Source organism: Pocillopora verrucosa, chromosome 3, assembly GCF_036669915.1.
Source record: "Pocillopora verrucosa isolate sample1 chromosome 3, ASM3666991v2, whole genome shotgun sequence".
Taxonomy (NCBI): domain Eukaryota; kingdom Metazoa; phylum Cnidaria; class Anthozoa; order Scleractinia; family Pocilloporidae; genus Pocillopora; species Pocillopora verrucosa.
Genome location: NC_089314.1, coordinates 20,335,952 through 20,359,351, shown reverse-complemented (window position 1 = coordinate 20,359,351; position 23,400 = coordinate 20,335,952). Strand labels below are relative to the sequence as shown.

At 38.4% G+C, this 23,400-nt stretch overlaps 3 protein-coding genes across 4 annotated transcripts; 1 reads left to right on the top strand and 2 right to left on the bottom strand.

Annotated features, from left to right (window-relative positions):
• The first annotated feature begins 239 nt into the window (after window positions 1–239).
• On the top strand, window positions 240–14,160 carry LOC131783908 (TBC1 domain family member 31). Its single transcript, XM_059100683.2, has 25 exons — window positions 240–379; window positions 468–623; window positions 1,291–1,406; window positions 2,233–2,411; window positions 3,120–3,304; window positions 3,646–3,775; window positions 4,473–4,562; window positions 5,099–5,209; window positions 5,691–5,891; window positions 6,032–6,111; window positions 6,779–6,925; window positions 7,259–7,392; window positions 7,786–7,919; window positions 8,002–8,181; window positions 8,753–8,932; window positions 9,161–9,213; window positions 9,668–9,820; window positions 10,023–10,158; window positions 10,354–10,446; window positions 10,646–10,786; window positions 11,245–11,361; window positions 11,702–11,779; window positions 11,930–12,068; window positions 12,168–12,296; window positions 12,584–14,160. Exons 1-25 carry the CDS (start codon window positions 303–305, stop codon window positions 12,721–12,723), a joined length of 3,279 nt encoding a protein of 1,092 aa, XP_058956666.1. The 5' UTR covers window positions 240–302; the 3' UTR covers window positions 12,724–14,160.
• Window positions 13,660–22,873, bottom strand: LOC131783933 (RING finger protein 212B-like). 2 transcript variants are annotated; one of them, XM_066164167.1, is made up of 15 exons: window positions 22,382–22,873; window positions 22,218–22,279; window positions 22,000–22,074; window positions 21,584–21,640; window positions 21,095–21,150; window positions 20,583–20,701; window positions 20,260–20,326; window positions 19,758–19,794; window positions 19,613–19,685; window positions 19,299–19,383; window positions 18,996–19,133; window positions 18,002–18,117; window positions 17,841–17,899; window positions 17,692–17,738; window positions 13,660–13,782 (listed from the first exon to the last, which is right to left on the bottom strand). In XM_066164167.1, exons 1-15 carry the CDS (start codon window positions 22,485–22,487, stop codon window positions 13,755–13,757), a joined length of 1,125 nt encoding a protein of 374 aa, XP_066020264.1. In that variant the 5' UTR covers window positions 22,488–22,873; the 3' UTR covers window positions 13,660–13,754. The 2 variants fall into 2 exon arrangements, with proteins under 2 accessions (XP_066020264.1, XP_066020263.1); XM_066164166.1 differs by having other exon boundaries at window positions 17,692–17,899.
• Window positions 14,125–15,668, bottom strand: LOC131783934 (substance-K receptor-like). Its single transcript, XM_059100711.2, has one exon. The coding sequence runs from the start codon at window positions 15,540–15,542 to the stop codon at window positions 14,487–14,489; it is 1,056 nt and encodes a 351-aa protein (XP_058956694.2). The 5' UTR covers window positions 15,543–15,668; the 3' UTR covers window positions 14,125–14,486.
• Window positions 22,874–23,400: the final 527 nt, after the last annotated feature.

Genomic DNA, 23,400 nt, shown 5'->3' with positions numbered 1-23,400 from the left:
AAAATGTTTAGTTCTCCCTTCAACTTCCCTCTTGGGAAAGTTGGTTAGTCGTTTTAGCGAAGAAAAAAGTAAGAAGCAAGAGAGGAAAATTGACCAAGGGAAAGTGATTTCTAGAAACCGTGGAGGCAGAGCAAGAACTGTTTGACAAAAGTTTGATCAGTTGTGCCGCATCAAAAAGGCCTGGGAACAAGCTTCATGTGCGAGTGCTGTAAAGCCTGGTTACCAAGCAAGAGGCAGATTCAAAATGGCGGGAGAAACGAATTTACGAGCTCGTTGTTTTTCTTGAGAAAAACAAAGACGTCATGCAAACTTTAGACGTTTACAAGAAAGAGGAAGGAAAGATATGGCAGCGAAAACCATCTCCTTCTCCGGAAGAGGGGTGAGATATTCTTGATGTGATGTTTATTGCACTGGAATCACAATTTGCAAATAGTGTCTATTTTGACTGCTGTTTCGATCCCTCACAGTTTGGTAGTCTGCATCAGTCATTCCACAACAAGTGCTTTCTCGTTACAAGGAAGAAATATCCGATTCCTTCGAACGGCGTTCAGTTCAACTGGTGAAGCCTTTGCAGCTGGGGACCACCAGGGAAATATTTTTGTCTTTGATTTAATCAAAAATAGGTGCGTTTAATGATTCATCAGGCCGTCTACACTTATAACTGTGCCCGATATCAGTTGTGTTAATTTTCTCCTAATCACCCTAAGGACTGAAAAGAAGCGCTTGAAAAGTAGCCAGCTTATATCTCAATTTGTAGAAGTACGGGATCCTATAATTTTTGTCGTATCCTGTGCAGGTGCCTACATTATAAAACGTTGTACAGCTGTCCTTGCAAACCCGGGGAATGTTGGAGAAAGAGAGGAGGGGGGGGGGGGGGGGGGGGGGCTAACGCAACAACAGTTTTGGGGGAAGATCCTTCTCCTTGAATTCTAAACTAAACTTGAAACATGAGGAATGGCAACCCTTTCATATTAGAGAGAACACCACATCCCCGAGAAATCCTGCAAAGTCAAGCAAAGACAAAAAAATGTTTTGTTCAAATCCTGTGCTCCTTTTTCTCTCCCCTTTCTCAGGAGTAACATCGTAATATACTAACTTTAATTTTCTTATACCTTTCTGCTACCCTGTCATGTGCTTCTAGGATGTAAAATACACTTCAACAGCAAAGTATTCCTGTATACCTCGATAGCTAGTAAACAAAATGTGCCATCATTACCCTTTGGAACATGTTGTGGTATTTCTTGGTTTTCGTAAGCTCCTCGACAATTCCATTATCTCTATATTCTCCAGGTTTTCATTAATCCACAAAACAGGAACTCCATGCACAGCTCTTTCCTTTTGTTTGAGGAGAAAAAATGAAGTGTTGGTGGCTCTTGCTGACAATTCGCTGAGATGTTATGATACAGGTGCATTTGATCTCATGGCTTTTCTGTATAGTCTTTTTTTTTTGTTTGTCTCTTTAAGGAGGCTGCTCTAAGAACATGTAACAGGGGAGAATGAATATCATTGCTCCCCCTTTCTTTAACCCTTTAACTCTCATAAGTGACAAAGACAAAATTTCTCCTTTCAATATCAATACAATATCAACCAGACAAGTGATGGGAAAAAAAAATATCTGTACTTACATAGTAAGAAATGTATGGCAGACTATAAGGATGATTAATAGAGAGATCTTGGGAGTTAAAGGGTTAAAGATCATACCCAAAGAAGAAATTAATTTAAGTAATAATGAATTATTTCCTTTAGTCTGACTGATTGATAGCCATGGATTAGAGCTTCAGCATAACAAAAGAATATTCTATATAGTGGTTCAAGTTCTGTATGAGAAAATTTAGACCTTCCACTATCAAAAGTCAGCCAAAGATATCAGTGTGCAAGCCAGAAGTCTCTTTGATCTCTCATGCCTATAATAAATACCCAGATTAGCTCTTCTTAAACCCTTTCTCCCCTATAAGTGACCAACATCTAATTTCCCCTTACAATATCACCCTTTAATTGTACATTGAGGTTATGAGAATGAAGGAAATGATCACCAGCTAAAGAAGCTCTTGGTTGTTGAACAAATTTTCCTTGTAAGCAACTTAGTAAATGTATACTAGAGAACAGTAGGGAGAATATGCATACTGATGTTAGGGTGTAAACGGTTAATTTTTCATCTGTGAAGGATTCAGTTCTTTTTTTGAGACAAATCTTAATGATTATGTGGCTTGAACGTTGATGATTTCATTTCAGAAACCCATGAGTTAGTTAGCTGGATGAAAGGCCAGGACTCAGCAATCCAAAGTATATCAGTTCATGCATCAGGCCGCTATGCAGTCACTTCATCCAACTCTGTTGCTCAGTTGTGGGACTTAGACACATTTTCCCGTAAAAGGACTTTAAATGGAGCTCAAACTGTTGGAATTCAGCAGGTTTGAATTAATATTAAGTGGTGCAAACAGAAATCCTAAGAAATGTTCATGTTTTGACCCTTTCACTTCCAAGATCTAAATAGTGATTCTATTCACTTTTTGTCATCCATTGCTCATAACTTTAGATCTAAGAATTTGGAGGTTGATCAAACACTATCCCCATAGTTTTTTTTTTCTCCTCTCATCACCTTCCTGTTTGAAAATTATTGTACAATAGTGGTGAAATGATGATGGAAGGGAACAAATAGATGACTAGTTAGCTTGTTGACCAATAGGCAAGGATTTATAGAACATTTTGCTTACATCTATATTAAAAAGTGTTTAAAAATGTTTTGGTAGTTTTTTGATATGTCAGTCAGACATTTATTTTATGCCATGACCTCTCCCATTTCATGCTCACTTTAATTAACAAATGAACTAATAAGGTTGACACACTTACCTCTAGTTGGTAGCAAAAGTAAATGAGTCACTGGCATTTAAGGTAAAATATTCTTTACATGTGACATGTTGTAATAGACACGTACATGTACATGTCACTGTTCAAATCTTTTATTCCATTTTAGACAAGTATTAAATTGATTCACTATTCATCAGCTACATGTATGTTGTGGAATTGATTAACTTGGTGAGAATTTGGTTGTTAGTCTAAAGCAAGATTAATTTTGATTCTAATCTGCTAGTCTTAAAATGTTTTCAAATATCATTCAGGTTTTGTTCCTGCCATTGAGCAATACCATGGTGACATGTTTCAAAGATGACAGTTTATTTGTATGGGATTCAGAAACACTCAAGTGTAAATTCCAGCTTCCTGTTCCCCCTGAAGACACAAAACAGCCCCATTACAAAACATTAGCCACGCCAAGGGATGGCAGATTACTTGTTGCAGGAGGAAGGTGGGTCCACATTCAAAGTCTTCCTCAAAGATGTAGTTATGACTTTAAATTTATCACTATAAAAAATACCAAATTTAGGCCCCAAAAAATATTCCTGTAACTGATTGATTCTGTACATGTGTTACAACTAACTTAATTTGAATGAAAACTAGTTTTGATTTTTTTTTTGCGTTTGTGATGTTACTTTCCCCCAGTCTTCTCTTCAAATCTAGTACAGAATCTGTGGCCGTGAATTAACAGTGGTATTGCCACACATTTTTTCTTAAACCAATGGCGATAACCTTAATTATACGAAATATACTTTTGTTTCCTTTTCTTTTTTCAATTTTAATTTTTTTCAGGTCTCGGTTTCTTCATGTGTGGAGTCTGGAGAACAAACGTCTTCTCCATGTCATTCAGCTTCCAGCGAGAGTTCGCCTTGTCAGACAACTGGAATTCATTAGTAACAGCTTTGATGGAGGCAGCAGTCAGGTGTCAATCCATCAATTTTTTTTGTTGTTCTTAGTTTCCATTAAAGTCAATCAACTATGGAATTGAATAAGATGCCCTTTAGAATTTGGTGATGAGTGTTATCTTTTGTGGTTGTAGACAAGTTAGAGGTCATCACTGAATCAGCAACTCCTTTAAGTAATCATTAATTGACTAATAATGGCATGGTTTAATTATTACAAAATTAAGTGGATTATGAGCTCAAGATTTCTGTCTCATGATGGCTGATGAAGGCAAAGCCCAAATAAACTATTGAGGGTGAAAAATCTTACTTTTTTGTTTAAATCTTCCATTTGTTTAGAAGTAGTCAGCAATTGAACAGGGTCATTTTTTAAGTCTTTTTTTAACTACTACTCATTAACTTGCTATCTAATTATGGAATAGGGGCAAGTAACTTAGATAATTGGGTTACAGCATTTGTGAGTGAATGTTAGTAGATTTTTATTAATCATAACTGTTACAATTAAATGAAAAAAACATTTGACGTTTTTAAAATTATAGGAAATGCTAGCTTGGGAAATTCAAATTAACAGATTATGTCTCAATATTGCTCATACATGTTACAGTTATTTTCATAAGCCATTCCCTTGAACATTAAACTTGAGTTTACTAATTAACACCCTCTTAAAAACTTTTCTATATTAGATATCCTTGAATAGTGTTTCTGCTCATTTCCTAGACACTTGGTGTCCTGTCCCAAGATGGTGTTCTGCGCTTTATTGACATCCATGGCTGTAAACAGCTTTTTGAGATTGGAGGTGCTGATGAGGTAATAGGAAAGATTCATAAAATGCTCACAGTGGTTATGGCCCAGTTCAGTCCACTTCATTTTCTTGTATTTGGTGACTGAACATGATTATGTAAACTGACATGGCCATTCTACAATATCAAAGGAAAATTGATAAAACTGCATCATTACCTGGACTCCCAAAGCAAGAGGTATCTCAAACAGACACAAGAAAAATATCTAGATTGGTGTGGATTACTTCCACCTTTCATTGTGTGATGTATCTGTCATGAAGCTGTCTAACTGAATCAAACCTTATCAACATGTATCTACTTTGAGTTAAAAAAAATAGTGTTTGATGTAAATGCTAAAGAGAATTAAATTATTTTTCAAACTAAGCGAATAAAATCAAACCAATTGGCAACAATGTTTATCATCAGTGTGCTGTTTGCATACTTTACTGTTTGTGATCCCATCTGGTTGTTGAGAGGGCCTGGAGGTTTGTAATCTCCTGTAAGTTAATGATGTTTCTGGTTACAAGATAACTCATGACGTCTTTTCTTTTCCATTGCTAACAGATTATTAACAACTTCAGTATCAGTTCAAATGGCCGATATGTCGCAGCTGTAATGGACAATGGTAACATCAATATTTATAGTGTTCCAGCACTATCACAGCAGTTTTCCAAGGTATTTTCAAAGAAAATAAAAATCATAGTTAATTTCCATATCATCGATCAATGTATGTGGTGTACCAAAGCTTTGCCATGGGTCATTCTGTTGTGGTCTCTAGCAAGCCACTCCACTCTCTCTGATTTTGTCTCCGTTATGAAATTTTATTTATAAAAACGCTAACAGTAAACTTTTAATGAGACTTGATGAATTTCTGGCTAAGGAAAGCTTAAAATAGGCAGGTATCTCATCCAGAGGGAATTATATCTCTGCTTATCACTTCATGCTACAGGAGCAGTTAAGGCCACTAGGCCCGTAAAATTAAATCCTGACTAAAATAATGTCGGTCCTGCACATGTGTAGTTTTGTGTACACAAGGCACTTTTAACACTGATATTACTGTGTAGTGCTTGAGACTACCCTGTAAATTGGAGGTTTAGCATCCTATGTGTACATGTTTTTCGAATGATTGCATTCTCAGTCATTTTTCGTTTAACAGCCGCCCCCACCATTGGTTAAAACCGTGTGGGAAGAGAGATCACATTCACGGCAGAGCGCGAAATCCAATCAGTCATTAGGCAGTGCCATGACTAAAGTTGGTGGAACACCAAAAAGGAGCCGGACTAGATCACCTGTAAAATCACAGCGTCAAAAAACTGAGGCTTCTGCAACTTGGACGAATGTAGACTCGGGACTTGAGGTACAACTGTTTTTCTGAATTCTAATAGTGGCCTCCATTGTTGTAAATGTAGATGTTCGTGAACATATTGCTAGACTGGTGGTCAATTTGTGTATCAAACATTGATTGCTTTTCACAATTGTGCGTAAATCTTGCAATAGACGGAGCTTCCAGAGGGACTCAATCAAGCAAGGCTCAAGTCGATTCTTCAAGGCTATGGCGAATATCCTGCTAAATATAGGTGAGTTTTCAAAATGCCAAGTAGGTAGGATGTTATGCTTGAAGATTGGTGACTCATACAGCAGATTTTCCAGTTAAAGATGTCATATTTTCAGCAGCTTTAGTGCTCACCTATGATAAAAGAGACCAGAATTCCCCACTGGAAAAGAAAATGGATCTCGTCATTCCATTTGCAAGGTTTTGTTAATCTTGGGACTTAAGTTGGAATGATCAAAGTTTTCGATTCTTCTCGGCTTTTCTGTCCATTTAAAATTGGTCCCTCGGTCGTGTTGTTTGCATGTATAAGATGTCTAACGCATGGTTTGTACTAGAAAAACTGGTGATGTTATGATCATAAAACGTAAAGGTTCAAGAGTGTTTGCGGCTATGATCTTTAGCCCGCAGAATGGGCGCCATTTTTGCGTATTGAGGTGAGCGCGTATCCCTCCCCTATCGCGCCTGACTACCTCTTTATGCTCATTTCCTTGCTCTCGCCTCGTACTTACTCTGGCTGGCATAAAAGTTAAAAAATGACGCCTTTTGTGGAGGCTGATTATAATTTACTTACATGTGCCAATCAGACTCTACACTGACTAACCTCTTACAAAATTTTTGAAGTTGAAACGAAACTAAACTTAGCACTTTTCTGTAGATATAAATGTAACATTTCCGTATTTTTGTCTCCTTAGAATGTTCATTTGGCGGTCTCTTCTCAACCTTCCTGAGAACCATGCGGCTTACAGCAGCTTGGTGGACAAGGGAACTCACAGTGCTTTTGTGAGAATCCATGAAGAATATCCTATCAAGAGTAGAAAGCTACTTAGAGTCCTTCAGAGGTTTGTATCAATTGGCAATTTCGATGTAGTCCCTCCGAAGGTTGTGATATCTTGGAGAGACTGAGACAAACCATGCCCTCTTCCCTCAACACATGCCACACGAAAAAGAGCAGCAATTTTGGCATCAATTGTGACTTCTGTATCGTGGCGTGCATTGATTTTTCCGCATTATCTAAGGACAAGGATTCCAGCGAATTTCAATTCTTTGTTTTTTTCCTTTTTTTTAGTTTTCAAACAATTAATCACCTTTTTTTAAGCTACATCCCTTATGATACTGCAAAATCACACGACAAGAGAAACCTTTCTTTCACTTATTTTGTAATTTCGTTGTAGGACGCTGTCGGCCTTAGCTCACTGGTCAGCCATATTTGGTGAAGTAGACTACCTGCCTCTGCTGTCCTTTCCTTTCGTTAAACTCTTTCAAAATAACCAGCTGATCTGCTTTGAGATGATAGCAACGATCCTGAGTAAGTAACGCGATGAAATTTGAAGCTGTTACGGGTAGTTTCCTGAAAATGACGCCATGTGTAGGAAAACTCAATCTCTCAACCGGATCATCCGTTTGCTTTTAAAATTGTTTTGTAGGGTTTCTTTTTTATTTAATTTAAACGAACCACTGATTGATAATGATTTAGTAATTAAGTGTTAAAAAATGGGCTTGATCTTGAACTATAACTTGATATTTACAAACTTTTGCGGACCGAGATGGCTGTGATCTCCGTTTGGAACCAATTTTTGCGACTTTTTGCACAATCGTGGTCATTAACAATGAAGCAAACTTGTTACGTCACAGCATAAAATGTGGTCAAGCTTCTCCGATGTTTTTTTTTAATTTATCATTTTTCTTCCTTTTTCTTCAGCAAACTGGTGCCAGCATTGGTTCGAATTTTTTCCAAACCCTCCTGTGAATATCCTTGGGATGGTGGAAAATATACTTGTTCATCACGATAAAAGATTGATGGAACACTTTGTCAACTGTAATGTCACATCACAGGTGACATATGCTTTGTTTTGCTTTCCAGTACCGACTGTGTGTCGACTGTCTTGACTATTTTGATTGATTTCGTCTCTTCCAGATGTACGCCTGGCCATTGCTACAGACGCTCTTATCTGAAGTTCTAACCAAGGACGAGTGGTTGAGAGCTTGGGATAACATTTTTTCCAACCATCCGTCGTTCCTTCTCTTTGTAGTTGTAGCTTACGTCATCGTTTCACGCAAAGCTCTGTTACAATGCACAAGGAAAGAGGATTTTGAGGTTTGAAATGGTTTGAAAATACTAAAAAGAAAGTGTTTTAGACATGACTTTTTGGCTTCGATGATGGCCTGGAATTAAACTGAATTCTCCTTAAGTGTTTAATGCACTGTCAGGTAGACAAGTAACAAGAGAAGAAAATTATTAGTCTCGATATAACACCAAATTCTGAAGACCAGCTGACCGAGAAATGTATTTTGTCAGATTTGGGAAAGAACCTCCAGATCTTTGGATTGAAAGTGTTTAAGGGCGCCTCATAACCAATGTCATTAAACTTAGACAAATCTTTCGCCTCAAGCTAAGTGTCAAACTTCAGCTTTTGTTGCCTAAGCTGCATCGGAACGGCAAGAAAGAAGACGAAACGCTCTTTTTTGAAAACTTTAAATACTTCATCAAACACTGGTTGATGGCACAATGTTCACTACCATGAACAAAATCGACTCATAGTGAACAGAGACTCTAGTATGTTGCTTAAGTATCAAAAGAATAATTCTCACAGAGTAAAAATTGTAATATTCCATAGGTATTCCTGTGCAGAAGGGTAACGAATATAAAACTTTTTTCTTCTGACCAGTACTTCTTTCATAACCGGAATGCAGTCGACATTGGTGCAGTTATACGTGAAGCTTACCGACTGCAGGATGGCACTCCAGCAGAAGCAAACCCGCAGAGGATGCTGGAACCATTCATGCCACTGACTAAAGGACAATATCCGATCTTCAACAAATATCCAAAGTTTATTGTGGATTATCAGGTACATTCCTTTTTCAATCAATCATACGGTGTTACTTTCTGAATGATATTTGACGGAGCGTCTTACTCATTGGTGATCACGTGTGAGCGGGAGATGGTCACTCGCTGTTCCTTCCTTCTCCACCCACCTTGGTAGAAATTCTCTCTTTCTGAGTAGACGGTCATTTGACTAGTGAATGCAAATTGTTAGCACGAAACAGTTTCGTAATCTGTGGTTCTTTTCTGAAAGGTCCAAGAAAGAGAACGTATACGCCAGGAAGAACTGGAGTATTTGAGACAGAGGTATGGTCCAAAGTCGTTTTTCAAAGAGACTGAGGAAGTAAAGAAGTAGACGTAAAGTGACGAATTCTAATTGACAGAAACCCTTGAAGACAAACCAGAAATCAAAAGATCAAAAAAGGAAAAAAACTTCGAGAAAAATTTGAGTATAGTGATATTTTGTCCTTTTCTTATTCTCTCGGACCATTCCGTATTCAATAAGTATGTATTGTGGTGAAGTCACTCTTACCATCACATAAAGTTTTCTCTAGATATGTTTTAAAAAACCGTTGTGAAATCGTCTGCAAGGTTAAACAAACACCAAAGAGGAAAAAATGATTTAAAAAAGGTGCAAAGATGATTAAGGATGAGGAGGGTTGTCACGAATTTCAAATCAGTGACGAAAATGAAAATTTTTGGCTTTAGATGAACAAACCGTGACATAGCCCTTTTAGACATTAGCAGCCTTTTTTGACAGGCAACTGGCCCAGGAGATGAAAGAGGTAGCAGATCAGCGCAAACAAGAAGAAGAAGCGTTTTATCGACAACAAGAACTCATGATTGACGCTGAGAATCAAAGAAGAAGAATGATCGGTCAGGAAGAACAGAAACTGAGCGATCAGAGAAGCAGGTTGGTAAAAAAAGGAGAAGGTTAGGTCTTGCACACGAGCTGAGTGGTCCACTCTGCTAGAGCTTATACAGCTTATACAGGTTTCTGTAATATGAACGACCAGAACACTGCAACTCTTCTCTATGCCGCATGCTGCATAGAAAGGAATAATGAGAAAAAAGATATCGAACCGTAAATGTTTATTGTCAGATGTTTTTTCTAGGTTGCAGGCAATGAAACGAGAGATTCATCTACGAGAGCTGCAACTGCTGGACGCTGTTCGCAGACGTTTCATGCATCATCAGCAAACACTTAAAGAAGCGGAGCTACAAAGACTTGATGACGAGATAGAACGTAAGGTCAGTACAACCACAGGCACACCAGCAATACCGCTCAAGGTCATCAAATGTTAGGCCACGGCCTACTGACATCTTTACAGATGCCTGCGAGCTCAGTTTATTTTTGTCTGTTTACTAATTATTCTATTTACCTAAGAAGAGTAAGTAATTGTGTTAAGTTTAAACGATACTTGTTTCATCCTATGACGGTTTTAGGCATTGCTTAGAGAACAAGAAACCAGGCACGCTGTAGAAGATGCTGAGATAAAAGGACTGGAGCTTCAAGCGCAAAAAGAAATGCTTCAACAGGTTGGTACATTTTTTGCCCTGTAATGGCTCTTTTTCATCAAATTGGACTGTACATCCTTCACTGGACTACTATTGAAAACTGTTTTGAGTACCGTTCCTCGGACTCCTGCCATTGTGAGCCTCGAATAAAGCTCGGTGGCGCCTGGAACGAGAACAAATTTGAAGCTCACTAAACGTAATTCTATTGTTTATGAAACAGGATTTGATCCGAGATGAGCTGCAGCATTCCTTTAAGCAGAGATCAGAGCAAGCGATCCAACGAAAACAGCAGGAATTGGAAGAGCAACTTTTTAGGAGGACAATGGATGCCGTTCAGGAGGTCGACATTGATTCACAAAGGGTAATGCAACAGAAAATCTACCGTCTGAGTTGACTGGTGTAGCTTCCTGTACAGTTTGATTAATATATAGATTTAGCTAAGCCTAAAAGCGAAGCTCGCATTTTTTTTTCCCGCACGTCTCAAGGGCACAACGCCTTGCCCAAGCCAGGGCTAGAAACCGAGTCGTCCGACTCGGAGCCCAGTGCACTGACCACTGGACTACTGGACAAAGCAGTGGCGTTGGCGTGCCCGCGGTACAGTTGACCACGCATGTTAAAAGTAGCACCTTGTACGGTCGTAAGGTCGTACATCCAAATTTTTTCGGCGTGATGGGTTACTACTATTTTGTATAATTATGGGGCTACGCGAGCTCCGCTATTATTCTGATCGTCCGGGTGAGAGTCAGGTCATTTCACTCTGCTCTCACTGATGCAATTATTGATTCAGAGATCTAAAGCAACTGCTTGGTTTCTCATAAGATTTCCCAAGAAGAATTGGCTAATGCCCAGCAGAAACACACATCCGTCAATATGGAAGAAGAAGTAGATATGAGGACTAGAATGGATGATCTTCACCGAGAGCTGAATGAAGTCAAGGTGAGATAAAAAACGAGAATTAAACTGATGAAGGAGGGGTCAACATGACGGTTAATTCTGCTAATCTAACGGTTAGAACCACTTCGTACGAACTTGGGTTACTTTCAAACCGCGGCTGAATTACTACGAATATTGATTGTTTAAAAGTCGCACTTATGTAAGCGGTTACATGAAACCTGTAACGATGTAGGGTCAACCCGTCTTATAACCCTTTTAAGAAGAGTTTAATATTTCTTCAAGTTGTTCATGCAAAAACTTGCCCTACCTGGGTTGGTACTTAAACTAATAGTGGAGATGAGAATGATCATCGCAGTAATGTTTGTTTCTATAACTGTTTTAGATTGCCCAGCATGTTTTGGAGAATAAGGAAAGAGAGACTGAAGTTCAGTCGCTTGTACATGAGTTGAGGAATAAAGAGGTACAAATTTTCGCTTAATTTTTTTTATTTTGGAGTGGTATTATACTTACTGGATGCATTGTTTTGCATCCGCCTCTAGAATAAGTTGGATATGATGAAAACGTTCCAACCTGATTTTGGTTTTCTTTACCTTTTTGCATATCTTTATAGAATGACGTTGTGGCTGTGAAACAGTCGGAAGTGAGACAACAGAAAGCTTTGGCAGCCGAGGAGGACAGAAGACGTTTGAATCTTCTGAGTGCTCTGACACGAGATCAGACTACGACTACCGACGACTCGGAGTCATTTTGTGAGTGCATTTTTCTTTTGAATAAGAAATTCTGTTTTAATGCTGGAGGCTGAAACATTAGTGGATGATTTGTTTCTTCTTTTACTCTGTTTAACGTAGCTCGGCTCAGGGAAATTCGTCAAATCCCGGATCACCCTAGAAAACCGTTAAGTACCATGCTGCCCAATAACACAGAGAGCAGCACCACGACAGAGTCAGAATCCAGCGGAACACCTATCACTTCTCGAGGTAAAACTTTTAGCATTCAAAGAACCTTTTAATTGGACCAAAAGAAGTCTTTGCAAATGTGAAAAAAAACAATACGTGGCTCTTCAGTTACAGTAAAATATTTTCTTGAGTAATGAGGTCATGAAGTAAACAATTCGTCTGTTGCGTGGCATGTGGTCTGAACATTACAGTGAATTAAGAATGTTTACTTCTGAAGCATCATTAATTTTTTAAAATGTATCTTTAAACTCGAGGTTCAAACTTGATTCGATCACATTTTAATTAGACTTGTTTTAATGCTGTTACAGAACCTTCCCTTGAACGTCAGCGAGCAACTTTTGAGAAACGTGAACTGGAACTCATGGCTGAGGTGAGAGATTTGAGAAAAAGACTCGCTGCCAGACGGCAACAGCGCCCACCTCCTTTTCATGGAAATACACAGCAATGACGATAAGATAGAAGCACAACTGATTTTATTCATGATTATCTCGCATTTTCCTGAAAGTTATTTTGTAAATACTTTTTAAGTACCCAAGTTTTGTATATTCCCACGGTAATGGTTACTTGCAGAAGAGCATTACGTTCCTTTGTTACTCCAAATGAGTGTTGAATTTCTTATTTCAAAATAGTAGGCTTGAGGGTACAAGAAGAGCCGTTTGTTCTTTTGAAAATACTCTGGCATCCTACAAACCAACAGCCTTTATATGTATAGATGTATAATTACATCAGAATAGCCAATTCACCTCCAAGTCTCGTTTTCAAAGTAGGGAGTGATTAATTTTATCCTTTACATTTGACTTGTTATCGTCTGGAAATTGTAACGAAAGTACTCCAAAAGCTCTGACGTGAACAGGATTCCATCGTGAAAACAACAAGAAAGTTTCAAATGCTTAAGTATGTACTGTAAACGAAACATGGAGAAGTTTCAGTTAAAAGTATCATCATGCGCAAGGGCTTTTGACTGTTACTGAAACGCTGGCATACTTGTTAATGAGAAAGATACGTGTACGTTAAGTTGCCTAGCAACACGGCTCTCATTATTCGCAAGCTCATGGTGAATAGGCTATCCTGATCCTCGTGTACCAGGCTCGAAGATACTGGACAATAGTACGGGATCAATGTTACAAGCCAAGAAATTATTTAAGTTAACTAAATAAACTTTAAAAAATATGGACTTTGTTGAGGTCGCTTTTCCAATTTTTTATAGATTTCAGACTGTACCAGTCTTCTCGGGGTCGATGAGAGCTTTGTTACATGAAGATTATGAGTAAAAATCAGAAAACTCTTTTCAAGAGCGGTTTTCCAAATTTTCCTCTCGATTTCTAAGTTGGTCATGTGGTTAAACAATCTATACACTGAAAGGTTAGTCTTCTGTCATACTCCCTTTAGAAGTTTTAGCACTTTTTTTTAACTCATCTAAACATAGGTTGTTTTTATACAGTTTTGATAAAGAAAATTTGCTTTTTACAACACATAATCTCAACGTGGCGTGCAGACAGGTGTGGTCCTGTGGAGAGAGAATCGTATGATTAGTCCAGAGTTTATCTCGTCAGAGCGTGGACGAGATGAACCAAGTAATGTTGCTGGTGAAAATGTTAGTAACTCTCTCCTTAAGCCGTGGAAGCCAGTTTGGATAAATTGCGGCCGAGAAGTTAATTATTCAAGGTCGTTTCAAAAGATGGAATAGCACCTTAGCAAATATAAAGAAATAGAATCAAAGCAGTAAATTTTCGATTAAAATAGCTCTACAAGCCTCTTTCGCAGGTAGCGATCAGTAAATTCTGCTAGTATTTCGTTTTGAACTTGAGAAAAGACAACTCAAATTAGTTCTTCCTTTTCTGGAGCCTCATTTGGTTTTGCAGAAGTAGCGTGCTAACTTAATTTTATCGAACATTTTGAAGAAAACAGAGGAAGTCATTTGAAAGAGAGATAAAACGTTACGTAACACACCAAATTAACAATTTTATTACAGTTCTTAAATGACAGGTATAGACGAATGGATATCGCAAACTGTCATTCTGCTACAAATCAATTAAACCTACTAATATTGGGCTTATTCTAACAACAATAAATTTGGAAATGTGAATATGATATAAATCTTAAATATTAACGGTAGGAACATTTTGTTTAGTTCGTTGAGTGGGTGGCAAACCGAAGACTTTGTAGCTGTGCTGATTTAAATTCACATTCAGGTATTTACGTGCGTACTTCTCAAGTTGTAGTATGAGTGTTATCTCCTGCGGTTCGATTCTGCAAAGCTGTTACCCTATTGGGTCTTCTGGCAATTCCGCAGCGTCCCCGGGAACGGCCACGAATGATTTTCGCCCATAGTGTCGAAGCGCCGTGGCGAAAAGTCTCGTTAAAAATGAAATAAATGCATGGGTTGATTGCACTTTTGCTGTAAGCCAAAAACCACACAATGAAGTATATGTGAGTTGACTGACAAAAACTGTCGGAGAAGTTTTGGAAACAAATCATGCTTTCTATCCAGATAGGAAACCAGCAAACGGCAAAGAGAACCACTATTGCCACGAGCATGCCAATAATTCTCCGGTTCATCTTTTCCGTGTGGTAGTGGTGATGATTCGGAATGTGAAGCTCATTCCCCGGTGTCTCTCGCAGGCATAGCTTAAGCATTACTGCAGTGTACAGCACGCCTTGGATCACCAAAGGCACGCAAGTGAACAAGACGAATATGGCCACGAAGTAACTCTCTACTGATTTTGACGACCAAAACGTCAAGTAACAAATGCTAGTGCCCTTAATATCTTGAACGATCGCTAAGAATATCATCGGTACTGTGAAAACAAGTGATGTGAGCCAGATGATCGCGATTATTCCATACGCCACAGGGCGTGTAATGATTCTCCTCAGTGGAAAGAACACGACAATGAAGCGGTCCACCGCCATCGTGGCCAAACTTTGGGTGGAAACTAGGGCAGATAACGCCATTACGACGGACTTGAGCTTGCACAAAGCATGTCCTACAGTACCCTGGATCAGCCAGTTTGACACAGCCAGTGTGATGACGGCTTCTGTCGAACTGGATACAGTGATCAAAATATCAGCAACCGCCGTATTCACAACGAAGAAGTTGTTCGGTGTCTTCATGTGATGGTTGTAATTCTTGTACACTATTGCCATAATGAGCCCATTGCCCACCAAGGAGGTCACGATTATAAAGGTGTAAGCTACAACCTTGATCCAAGTGATGTAGTGGGGTTCTGAAAAGAAACCTTCCCCTTGGTTCACTGAAAGGTTTTTCATTTTATCTTCCCGCTATAGCAGTATTCAGCTCGGCCAAGCGTACAGCAGCTGAATGAAATCGACAGCGAACTTTAGGATTTTATCAGCGTTATTAAGCCGCGAATCTTTACTGAGTTTGATAGACATATGTCAGCGCATAATTCCATTGGGCTTATTACTCTTGACTCATAACCAGTTATTATTGCTTTTCAATATTAACAACCAGATAAGGTGGCTTGTTATTGACTTCATTTGCGATGCGAAAGTAAATGCACGAATCAATTTTACTCCCGTTTTTGTCGGTGTATGTATATAAAAAAGATTCTGATCAGTATCAAGCTGCGTTGTTTATTTTCTCTCGTTACGTGTAGCCAACATCTGACTATGGTAAAATTGCCGCCTTTGCCGTGAAAGGAAATATAATTTATTTAGCGTATTAGAGCGAGGAAGTTTTCAAGAGTTAATAGTAACTGTTTAAGTGTTTCATACGGCTTATGAAATGATACCCTATTTGCAAGGAACCGCAGCTGAGGCAGCAGGAAATAACTAGATATTGAAATGATTCCGCCATCGGTATCCCCTGTTGTATGTAAGAAATGAGTTGAGTGACCACATATTTGAGGAGTCAGAAAAGACGAAGAGCTAAAAATCAAAACAAAAACAGAAGTAGGCCTTTATCCTGTTTGGGTCGTTCTCATTAAAAAATTACTAGTTTTAGACCGATTTAAAATGAGCTTGCTGAGATATTACTAAACCTGCAATAAGGGACAGTAAAACACAAGGGAAATTAAGATCCTGATGACAGATTTTGTGTGATCTCTCACTTGTGTTTGTAAATTCACTTGCACATTATTAACAAAGATTCTCGCTTTTGACTTTTATGCTCGGCTTAATCAGGTATTTAATCCATGGACAGAGTTCGCATAATTTTGAGAGAACTGTGATTGTTCACTAATAGTCTGAGTATTGTTACATAACCGTAGAAGGTAAGGTTGGAATAAATAATATATCGTGAAAATCAGAAAAAAGGGATTGCAGGTGATACTAGTTAATTCCTCCTACGCGAAAAAAGTAATAAATGCTTTAGGTGCTCTCGAATATTAAGTATCTCTTTTGCCAGACATGAACAAGTGAACGACAAAAAATCGAGAAAAGAAGTATTAAATTTTTTAAATCACCTACACATCAACTTTCGCATCTCAAGAACTTGCTTTCCGTCTGTAAGGTGTATTCGTTAAAGAAAAGGCTGGGCGCAAGCAAAACAGGTAATGTCTACTTCTTGTCTAGGAGAACTTTAGTCCTGAAGATTAAATTCACTACAGTGGAAACAGCCAGATATTTTGTTTATTTTAGGTGTGTGGGAGTGTGTTTGTGTGTTTTCTTCTTTGCAGTGCAACCAGCGCATGAAAAATTAGAGAATGCTGGTAAAAGGCCTCAGTTACGCAATTCAAAATTTTATATGCATGCGTGTTTGTGGCAAAAATTAATAAACTGATCCAAGCCAAACGCCATTTACCAAGCAAGCTGTGAAAGGTAGGCTTGACGTATATTCATAGAAAAAGTTGTATTTGCCTTCGATAAAACTTCACCATAAGAGGTGCTGAGTTAAAACTGATGCATAAAATTGAAAGTTTCCTTTAGACATGAACGCATGGGAGGTGTTAGGGCGTTAATTGACTTAAATATTGTTAATTATTCAAGAGTTAATGCTTATTGTATTCCTCTCAACTTTCGAGTTGTAATTTTCTTCAGTTATTATTTTGTTTTACATTTGACCATGAAGGTTTCGTGCAACGGTAATTGTTGGACAAGTTTAGACTGATAGCATTTTTTAGGGGGAAACGAATGCATGTTTCCTTTGGTAATAAGTCATGCATCGTTTATCAGACGGAATTAAAAACTATAGCCGCAATCCATTCCCGTCGAAAGTTCGTTAAGGAAACATAAGTTTTGAATATTTTCCTCAAAAACTGAAGGTGTGCCAAGGTTGGGAAACAAGTTTTGATTGGAATGGCTTTACTGTTGCATGACAACATTTTAGTGAAAACCCGGTCCCATGCCAAATATTTCGGTTATTGACTCAAATTTGTGATTGGTTAATCTAATTATCTTCCCTCCGACAATACCTACTCATCTTATCTAATATTCATTTTCAAGAATGAACACTTACAGGAAAGGTTGTTTGTTTATTATCTCTGATCTTGGCTGGTATCTCAGCTGTTGAAAAGAAAACAAAACAAACAAAAAGTTTAAACAACGAAATGACTGATTCAAGTTCCAAAGAAGAATAGAGGTCAAGGTAAGGCACACAAACGAAACCTGTATTTGTCGCCTTGAAGGGTCCAGTTGACTTGGGGGTGTGGAAATTTCATCCTCTTCTGCTGAAAAAAGTCATTATCATTTAAAATTCTCTGGTAATTTTTTGTAAAGATCCAGTAGCACTTTCACGCAAACTAACCGGAGGGTCACATTCTACTTACGGCTGCAGCGCTCGGGTTGTTGAGTCGAAATATTACTTTGTGATGAAGCTTGAGACGAAGAGGGAGTTGTATACTGTGATCTGTTGCTTATCCTATTATTGCTCGTTGTAGTAGATCTGAAATACGTAAAAAAGCGTATACATGTGAGAGCAATTTGAATGGTAGAGAAAAAATTAAGAGATTCATATAGGCCTTACATGCAGTATGTATGTTAACGTCCGCATAACCAATTCAACCCACCCACCCCACCCCCTGCTTCTCTTTTAACCCTTTAACTCTCATGGATGGCCAAGACAGAATTTCTTCTTACAATGTCAAGCAGACAAGTGACGAGAAAATAGAAAAATATTAATTAGCAGATTATCATTTTCTCCAGTAGTAATTCCTCAGAACATCATTAGAATTATATGGCAGACAGCCAGGAGAATTACCCGTGAGATCTCGGGAGTGAAAGGGTTAGGGAGCGCACCACTGAAATCAAAAGAATATGTACATGTTAAGAGGACGACAAAGATTCTAAAGAATGTAGTGTGCAATGAGGCTTAGGGTTAAATTTTTAGCAAGTTGCGTAGTCATTAATTAGAGCTTCTAGGGAAAGCCTCACTAAATTGGAGTCATGACCAACTGTTTTGATCGATGTCAGTGAGCTTTGTTATTTTGAAAATAAGCCATAAAAAAAGCTGAGGGTTAATAGTGATCCTGGAATTTTCATAGCCACGAAAAGGGTTAATCACAGAGATTCTTCAAGTCCTTGTCATCACATTGTTAACCTTAGGTATTCTGCATAAAGATCCTTTTTTACATAAATCTGGTATTTTGAAGTATTCTGATAGTTTCTCTTGTTGTAGAAACTATAGGTGCGTGCTTTTTTATTACTTCGCAAACTTTACTCATTTTCAATCGTTTGAATTTCATTCCTTGATCGTCGCATCATCCATGAGTGCAAGAAACCAAATGTTGCAAAATTACTACGCTTATAAACGATTCTAGTGACCTTGTTGTTAAGATAGGTGATGACATCGCCATAGGGGAACAAGTAACCCCGGTTGCCCCTAGACCTGATGGCGTGGCCGCTTCATAACTCCCAGGAGTGTTCGCTGTCCTTATGAGGTGTCTTCCTTGAAGATTGTTCCTGTGGACATGAAAAATAATCACAAGGGGAAAGAAAAGTTATAGGATTGAAGTCACGGTTCGAAAGCCTACTACATTCCTATGTTGAATCAGACAGTCCAAATATACGGTAGTAAGTATGAAGTAAACTCTTGGCTCAAAATAGATAGATGTAAGTTTGAGATACCTTAAAACAGTTCCTGGTGTCCCTCCAGCGGATCCTGGACGGGATAAAACCTGCTTGTTTGGGGATGGAGTTCCTCGAACAGTACCTGCAAATAGCATAACAATTTATGGTATAATTAAAGGTATGTTTTGGTTTAATTTTTCTGAATAGAAAAGAAAAGAATAACCTGAATCATATCAAAACATAAGTATATCTGGCTTCATTGAGAGAGCCTGGCTTAACTTTTAACATCACTGGCGGAACATAGAGGGTTTGAACAAGATCTTTTAGACAGGAAAGGAAGCTACAAAATTGAAAAAAGAAATAACGTTTACCCATGAACCCATTGCAAGGTGGAGTTCTCACTGACAGTCTCGTTGGCCCAGAGGCAGGGCGGGATAACTGGTTCTGAAATTTCACAAAAAGAGGAAATGAATAGAAATGCAGTTCAAACGGAGCAATAACTGAAATACATCGTACCTGCCAATGATGTGACCCTTTGTTTTCTTTTTGAGAACTGCAAGAAATTAGGCAGTTTAAACGTGATACCTTCATATAACAACTCGTGACCTCAAACTTTTGCCATAAGAAACTTACACAGAGACATCGTTTTTGAGGCAAGAACAACGATCAGAGGGCAAATACAACTTTTTATGGAACGTTTTGTCCTAAATCAATCGATTGCGAAGCCCCTATGACCCCCATGTCTCAGCAGAGAAAGATTATTTCTAGCGAGCCTCACGGATAAGAATCTACCTGCTTTATTATAAGAAAACAGCGGCATTATACATGCCCTCAAGTTGAGCTCCAAAAGCCGTGCTGGAGGTTGACGCTCAAAAATCGAATAAAAGAAAGAGAAAAGAGCACAAGATCATCTTTCGCGCCGAATAACCTAGCTAAAGGCTAGTTTGGCTCGTAGATCAATTAGATTAACCCTCACAAATAAGTTACACGCGAAGAAAAAGAAAAAGAACAAATTTACCTGTTAGGTGTGGTCCTTCCGTAAGGTGAGGATGAGTACTGACTGCAAGTCGGGGATGGTGTATGGCCTTTTATATACGATTAGAAAAGAGGGGATTAACTTCAAGTATAACTCTTCAAACGAAATTCAATCGCATGAAGCTACATGCTTTGTGGTTCAGTTAAAATAATATGAACTAGCTGTATCAGTGATTAAAATAGGTAAATAGAGACAGATCTTTGTAAGGCGAACAATAAGTGATTATTTACGCTGTTTCCCCCCTTCGAAAAAAATTAAAAAAAAAGGCTTTTATTTCAAATGGGAAATACAGGTCAGTTATGTACCCCTTCTTGGTGTTGTCCCTGGTGAATTCCTATAACTGTGCGGTGTTCCAGGTCTACTAGAATTATTGGCAAGCAGTCTCTTGAGGTGGACATTCTCCTCTTGAAGAACAGCAACTTCCCTATGCAAGACAAAGAGACCGTTAGTACTACACAAGAAAGGCAAACTCGACAGTCAGTCCTCTTCGGTACAGACTGGAACTGGACTATCTGAATGAAAAGTCAGCTCGGTAGAACTTCTCAAGGTCATTGTAGAACTATGAACGCAATAATTCCCCTAAGCTGCTGGGAACCTAGTTACTGTGTCAGAGAATTGTTTAGTTTTGTTCAAATGAACATATTAGCAGAGCTTATAAGTTTTGATATTTGAATGCTATTCAAGCTCCCCTCAACATCATTTAAAAGTCAATTTTTTTGCATTCGCCGCAAAGTTTATTCGTACCTCTGGTTAAAAAGCAGTATTTCCAACCTCTGTTAAAGATTTATTTAGTTGGAACATATAGAACTTTAAATACCGTTCAAGTTCCTGTAGTCTGGACATGTGTCGCTGGAGCCTCTCCGCTGCTAAAACCTTGAAGATAAAATCGGGTATGCTAGAGCAAATGTAGTGCAATCCCAATCGAGTATGAAAAATCCCAATGTGTCCTTTGTATCACAATCCTCAGCTGCGCAAAAGATGGTATTTTTCCTTCAGCTGCCTCTTAGGTTAGCCAAGCTGCCCTCCGTGCATTGTGCGATTTTGACAGTTTGCGCACTGTCTCGTGTTTCCTGCAAAATGTCTTCCGTGCTGTCACACTCAAGCTCACTCAAATATGATTTGAAACATTTGCACAAGAGCTACATAGAACGTTGAGCTTCAAATAGCTTTCGCGTGCTCGTAAAAAGAGGCATGAGTCAAACGGCAGAAAACTGGCCGCTCTCGCAGGATCCTCGCAGCTATAAAACATATACAGAGGAAAAGGATCAATCATCTTTTTTTCTACGGACGTACATATAGATCGTACCTTTTTCTCGATATTTGCTGCTAGTCGTTCTCTGTGGCTTTTCTGAAATTCCAGCACCTGGTATAAAATGACAAGAAAATTCCACCAGTTTTCAAGGGTAGCCTTCTACTTTTTAGACTCGAGGAAGGCATTCCCTTGTTTGACAGCTACCAATACATGGCCTTTTCACGTTGAAATCAAAGTATAGTACCCTAGTGGTTTTGTTCAAATTGGCAATATGATACAAATACTGAAGAAATAAAAAATAAAAACATTTTACCATTTTAAGAAGTCTCTTGTTTGAGTTGGTTTAACTTGTGCAAAGGCTTTGAATAACTAAAGTTGTCTATCTTTATTTTCCCCTTACATAATATAGATTTCGTAAAACTGGGAGAAATAATGTATTTTATTCCATTATCAGCTTGGGAATGTTTTACCTGAGACAACTGCGTGTAGTATTTCTTGGATAAATCAATAGGATTGGTAAAGTACATTTCAACTTCAGGTTTCATCTTAAGTGAAAGAAAAAGTAATTATAATAAAAATAAGCACTCAGGGTTTTCATAACTATCTTCTGTTTTCAGCTAATATCCTTTAGTACCACTTTAGAAATAACTTTAAACCAAATTGTTATTGAATGCTTGATTAAGCTTACCTGCGATGATAAAACGATTGAATTGCATGCCCTCCTGCATATTGTGCACTGATCAGGGTTTGCTGTAGACGATGCAAACCGATGAAAATGCGTAAACAATAAATTTAATTCACGCTATATTAAAGCTTAGATCTCTAGGTACAATTGTTTTCCACTTAATTCACCTTGTAGGCAATCTGCACAATATATGTGCCCACAGTTCGTGAGGGAAAATAATTTTCCTCCTCCAGGTCGAACATAGCAGCTATTGCAATGGACCCAATCTGCCATTTCCCAAAATTTTCACTAGTTGACCAATCTTACGACTTGAATCGAAGCTGAGCTCTCTTTCAATGTATTATGACAATGAAATCGTGTTGTTCTAGGAAAGGAGGACGCGCAGTATTCAACGATATCCAAAGCAAAGGGAAACTGTGTGCTGAAGCTGTTTGGCTAGGTGTTCTTCGAACTAGTCAAAGTATCCACGTAAACAAAACATTGCCTCATATTCGCAGAAGTAGTTGATCTAAAGCAGAGGGTTTCCTGCAAATGGCATCTCGAGGCTTCTTGGTCATACCACTACAGTTTAACACAGAGAAAAATTGAGACCTTAAGACAGTTTCGATCCTAGAAAAAAGGTTCCTTTCTTCGAAGAAATCCGTTGACAAAACGGAATATTTCCGAGGTTTACTATGACATCGAGTGAACTTGTCTTAAAAACTGGCGGGAAAAAGCCGTGCGCCCGCGGCTGTGCTTTAATTTTTTACTAGGGTGGGGAAGGGGTGTACATATGCAGTCTTCGGTCGTTAGTGAGTTAAATTTTTTTTTCTGTAGATTAGTATACCCGATAAATTGCCGGCAGAAAATAGGACTATTGAGCTCCTAATCTTTGTTTAACATTTCAAAAAAGTGTTAAAAGCCTAACCGAGAAGTGAAACTTCCCAACAGTAAATTGTTTGCTTACTTTGCTTTTCTCTTACTAGGACAACTTATCCTTAAAGAAATCTTGGACACGCTTTGAGGAAAAGGTAGAAACTACAGCACCGAATCACTTTGAGATTGGGTCCATGGCCATCTTATGGAAATTATGGTACAGTGCATTTTTAAGAGCTTGAAAATGCCATTTTTCAAACTCTCAGGGAAGAGTTTATTAAACCAAGAAGAAAAAAATACACTCTTAGTGTTCAGAATATCATTCTTCTGT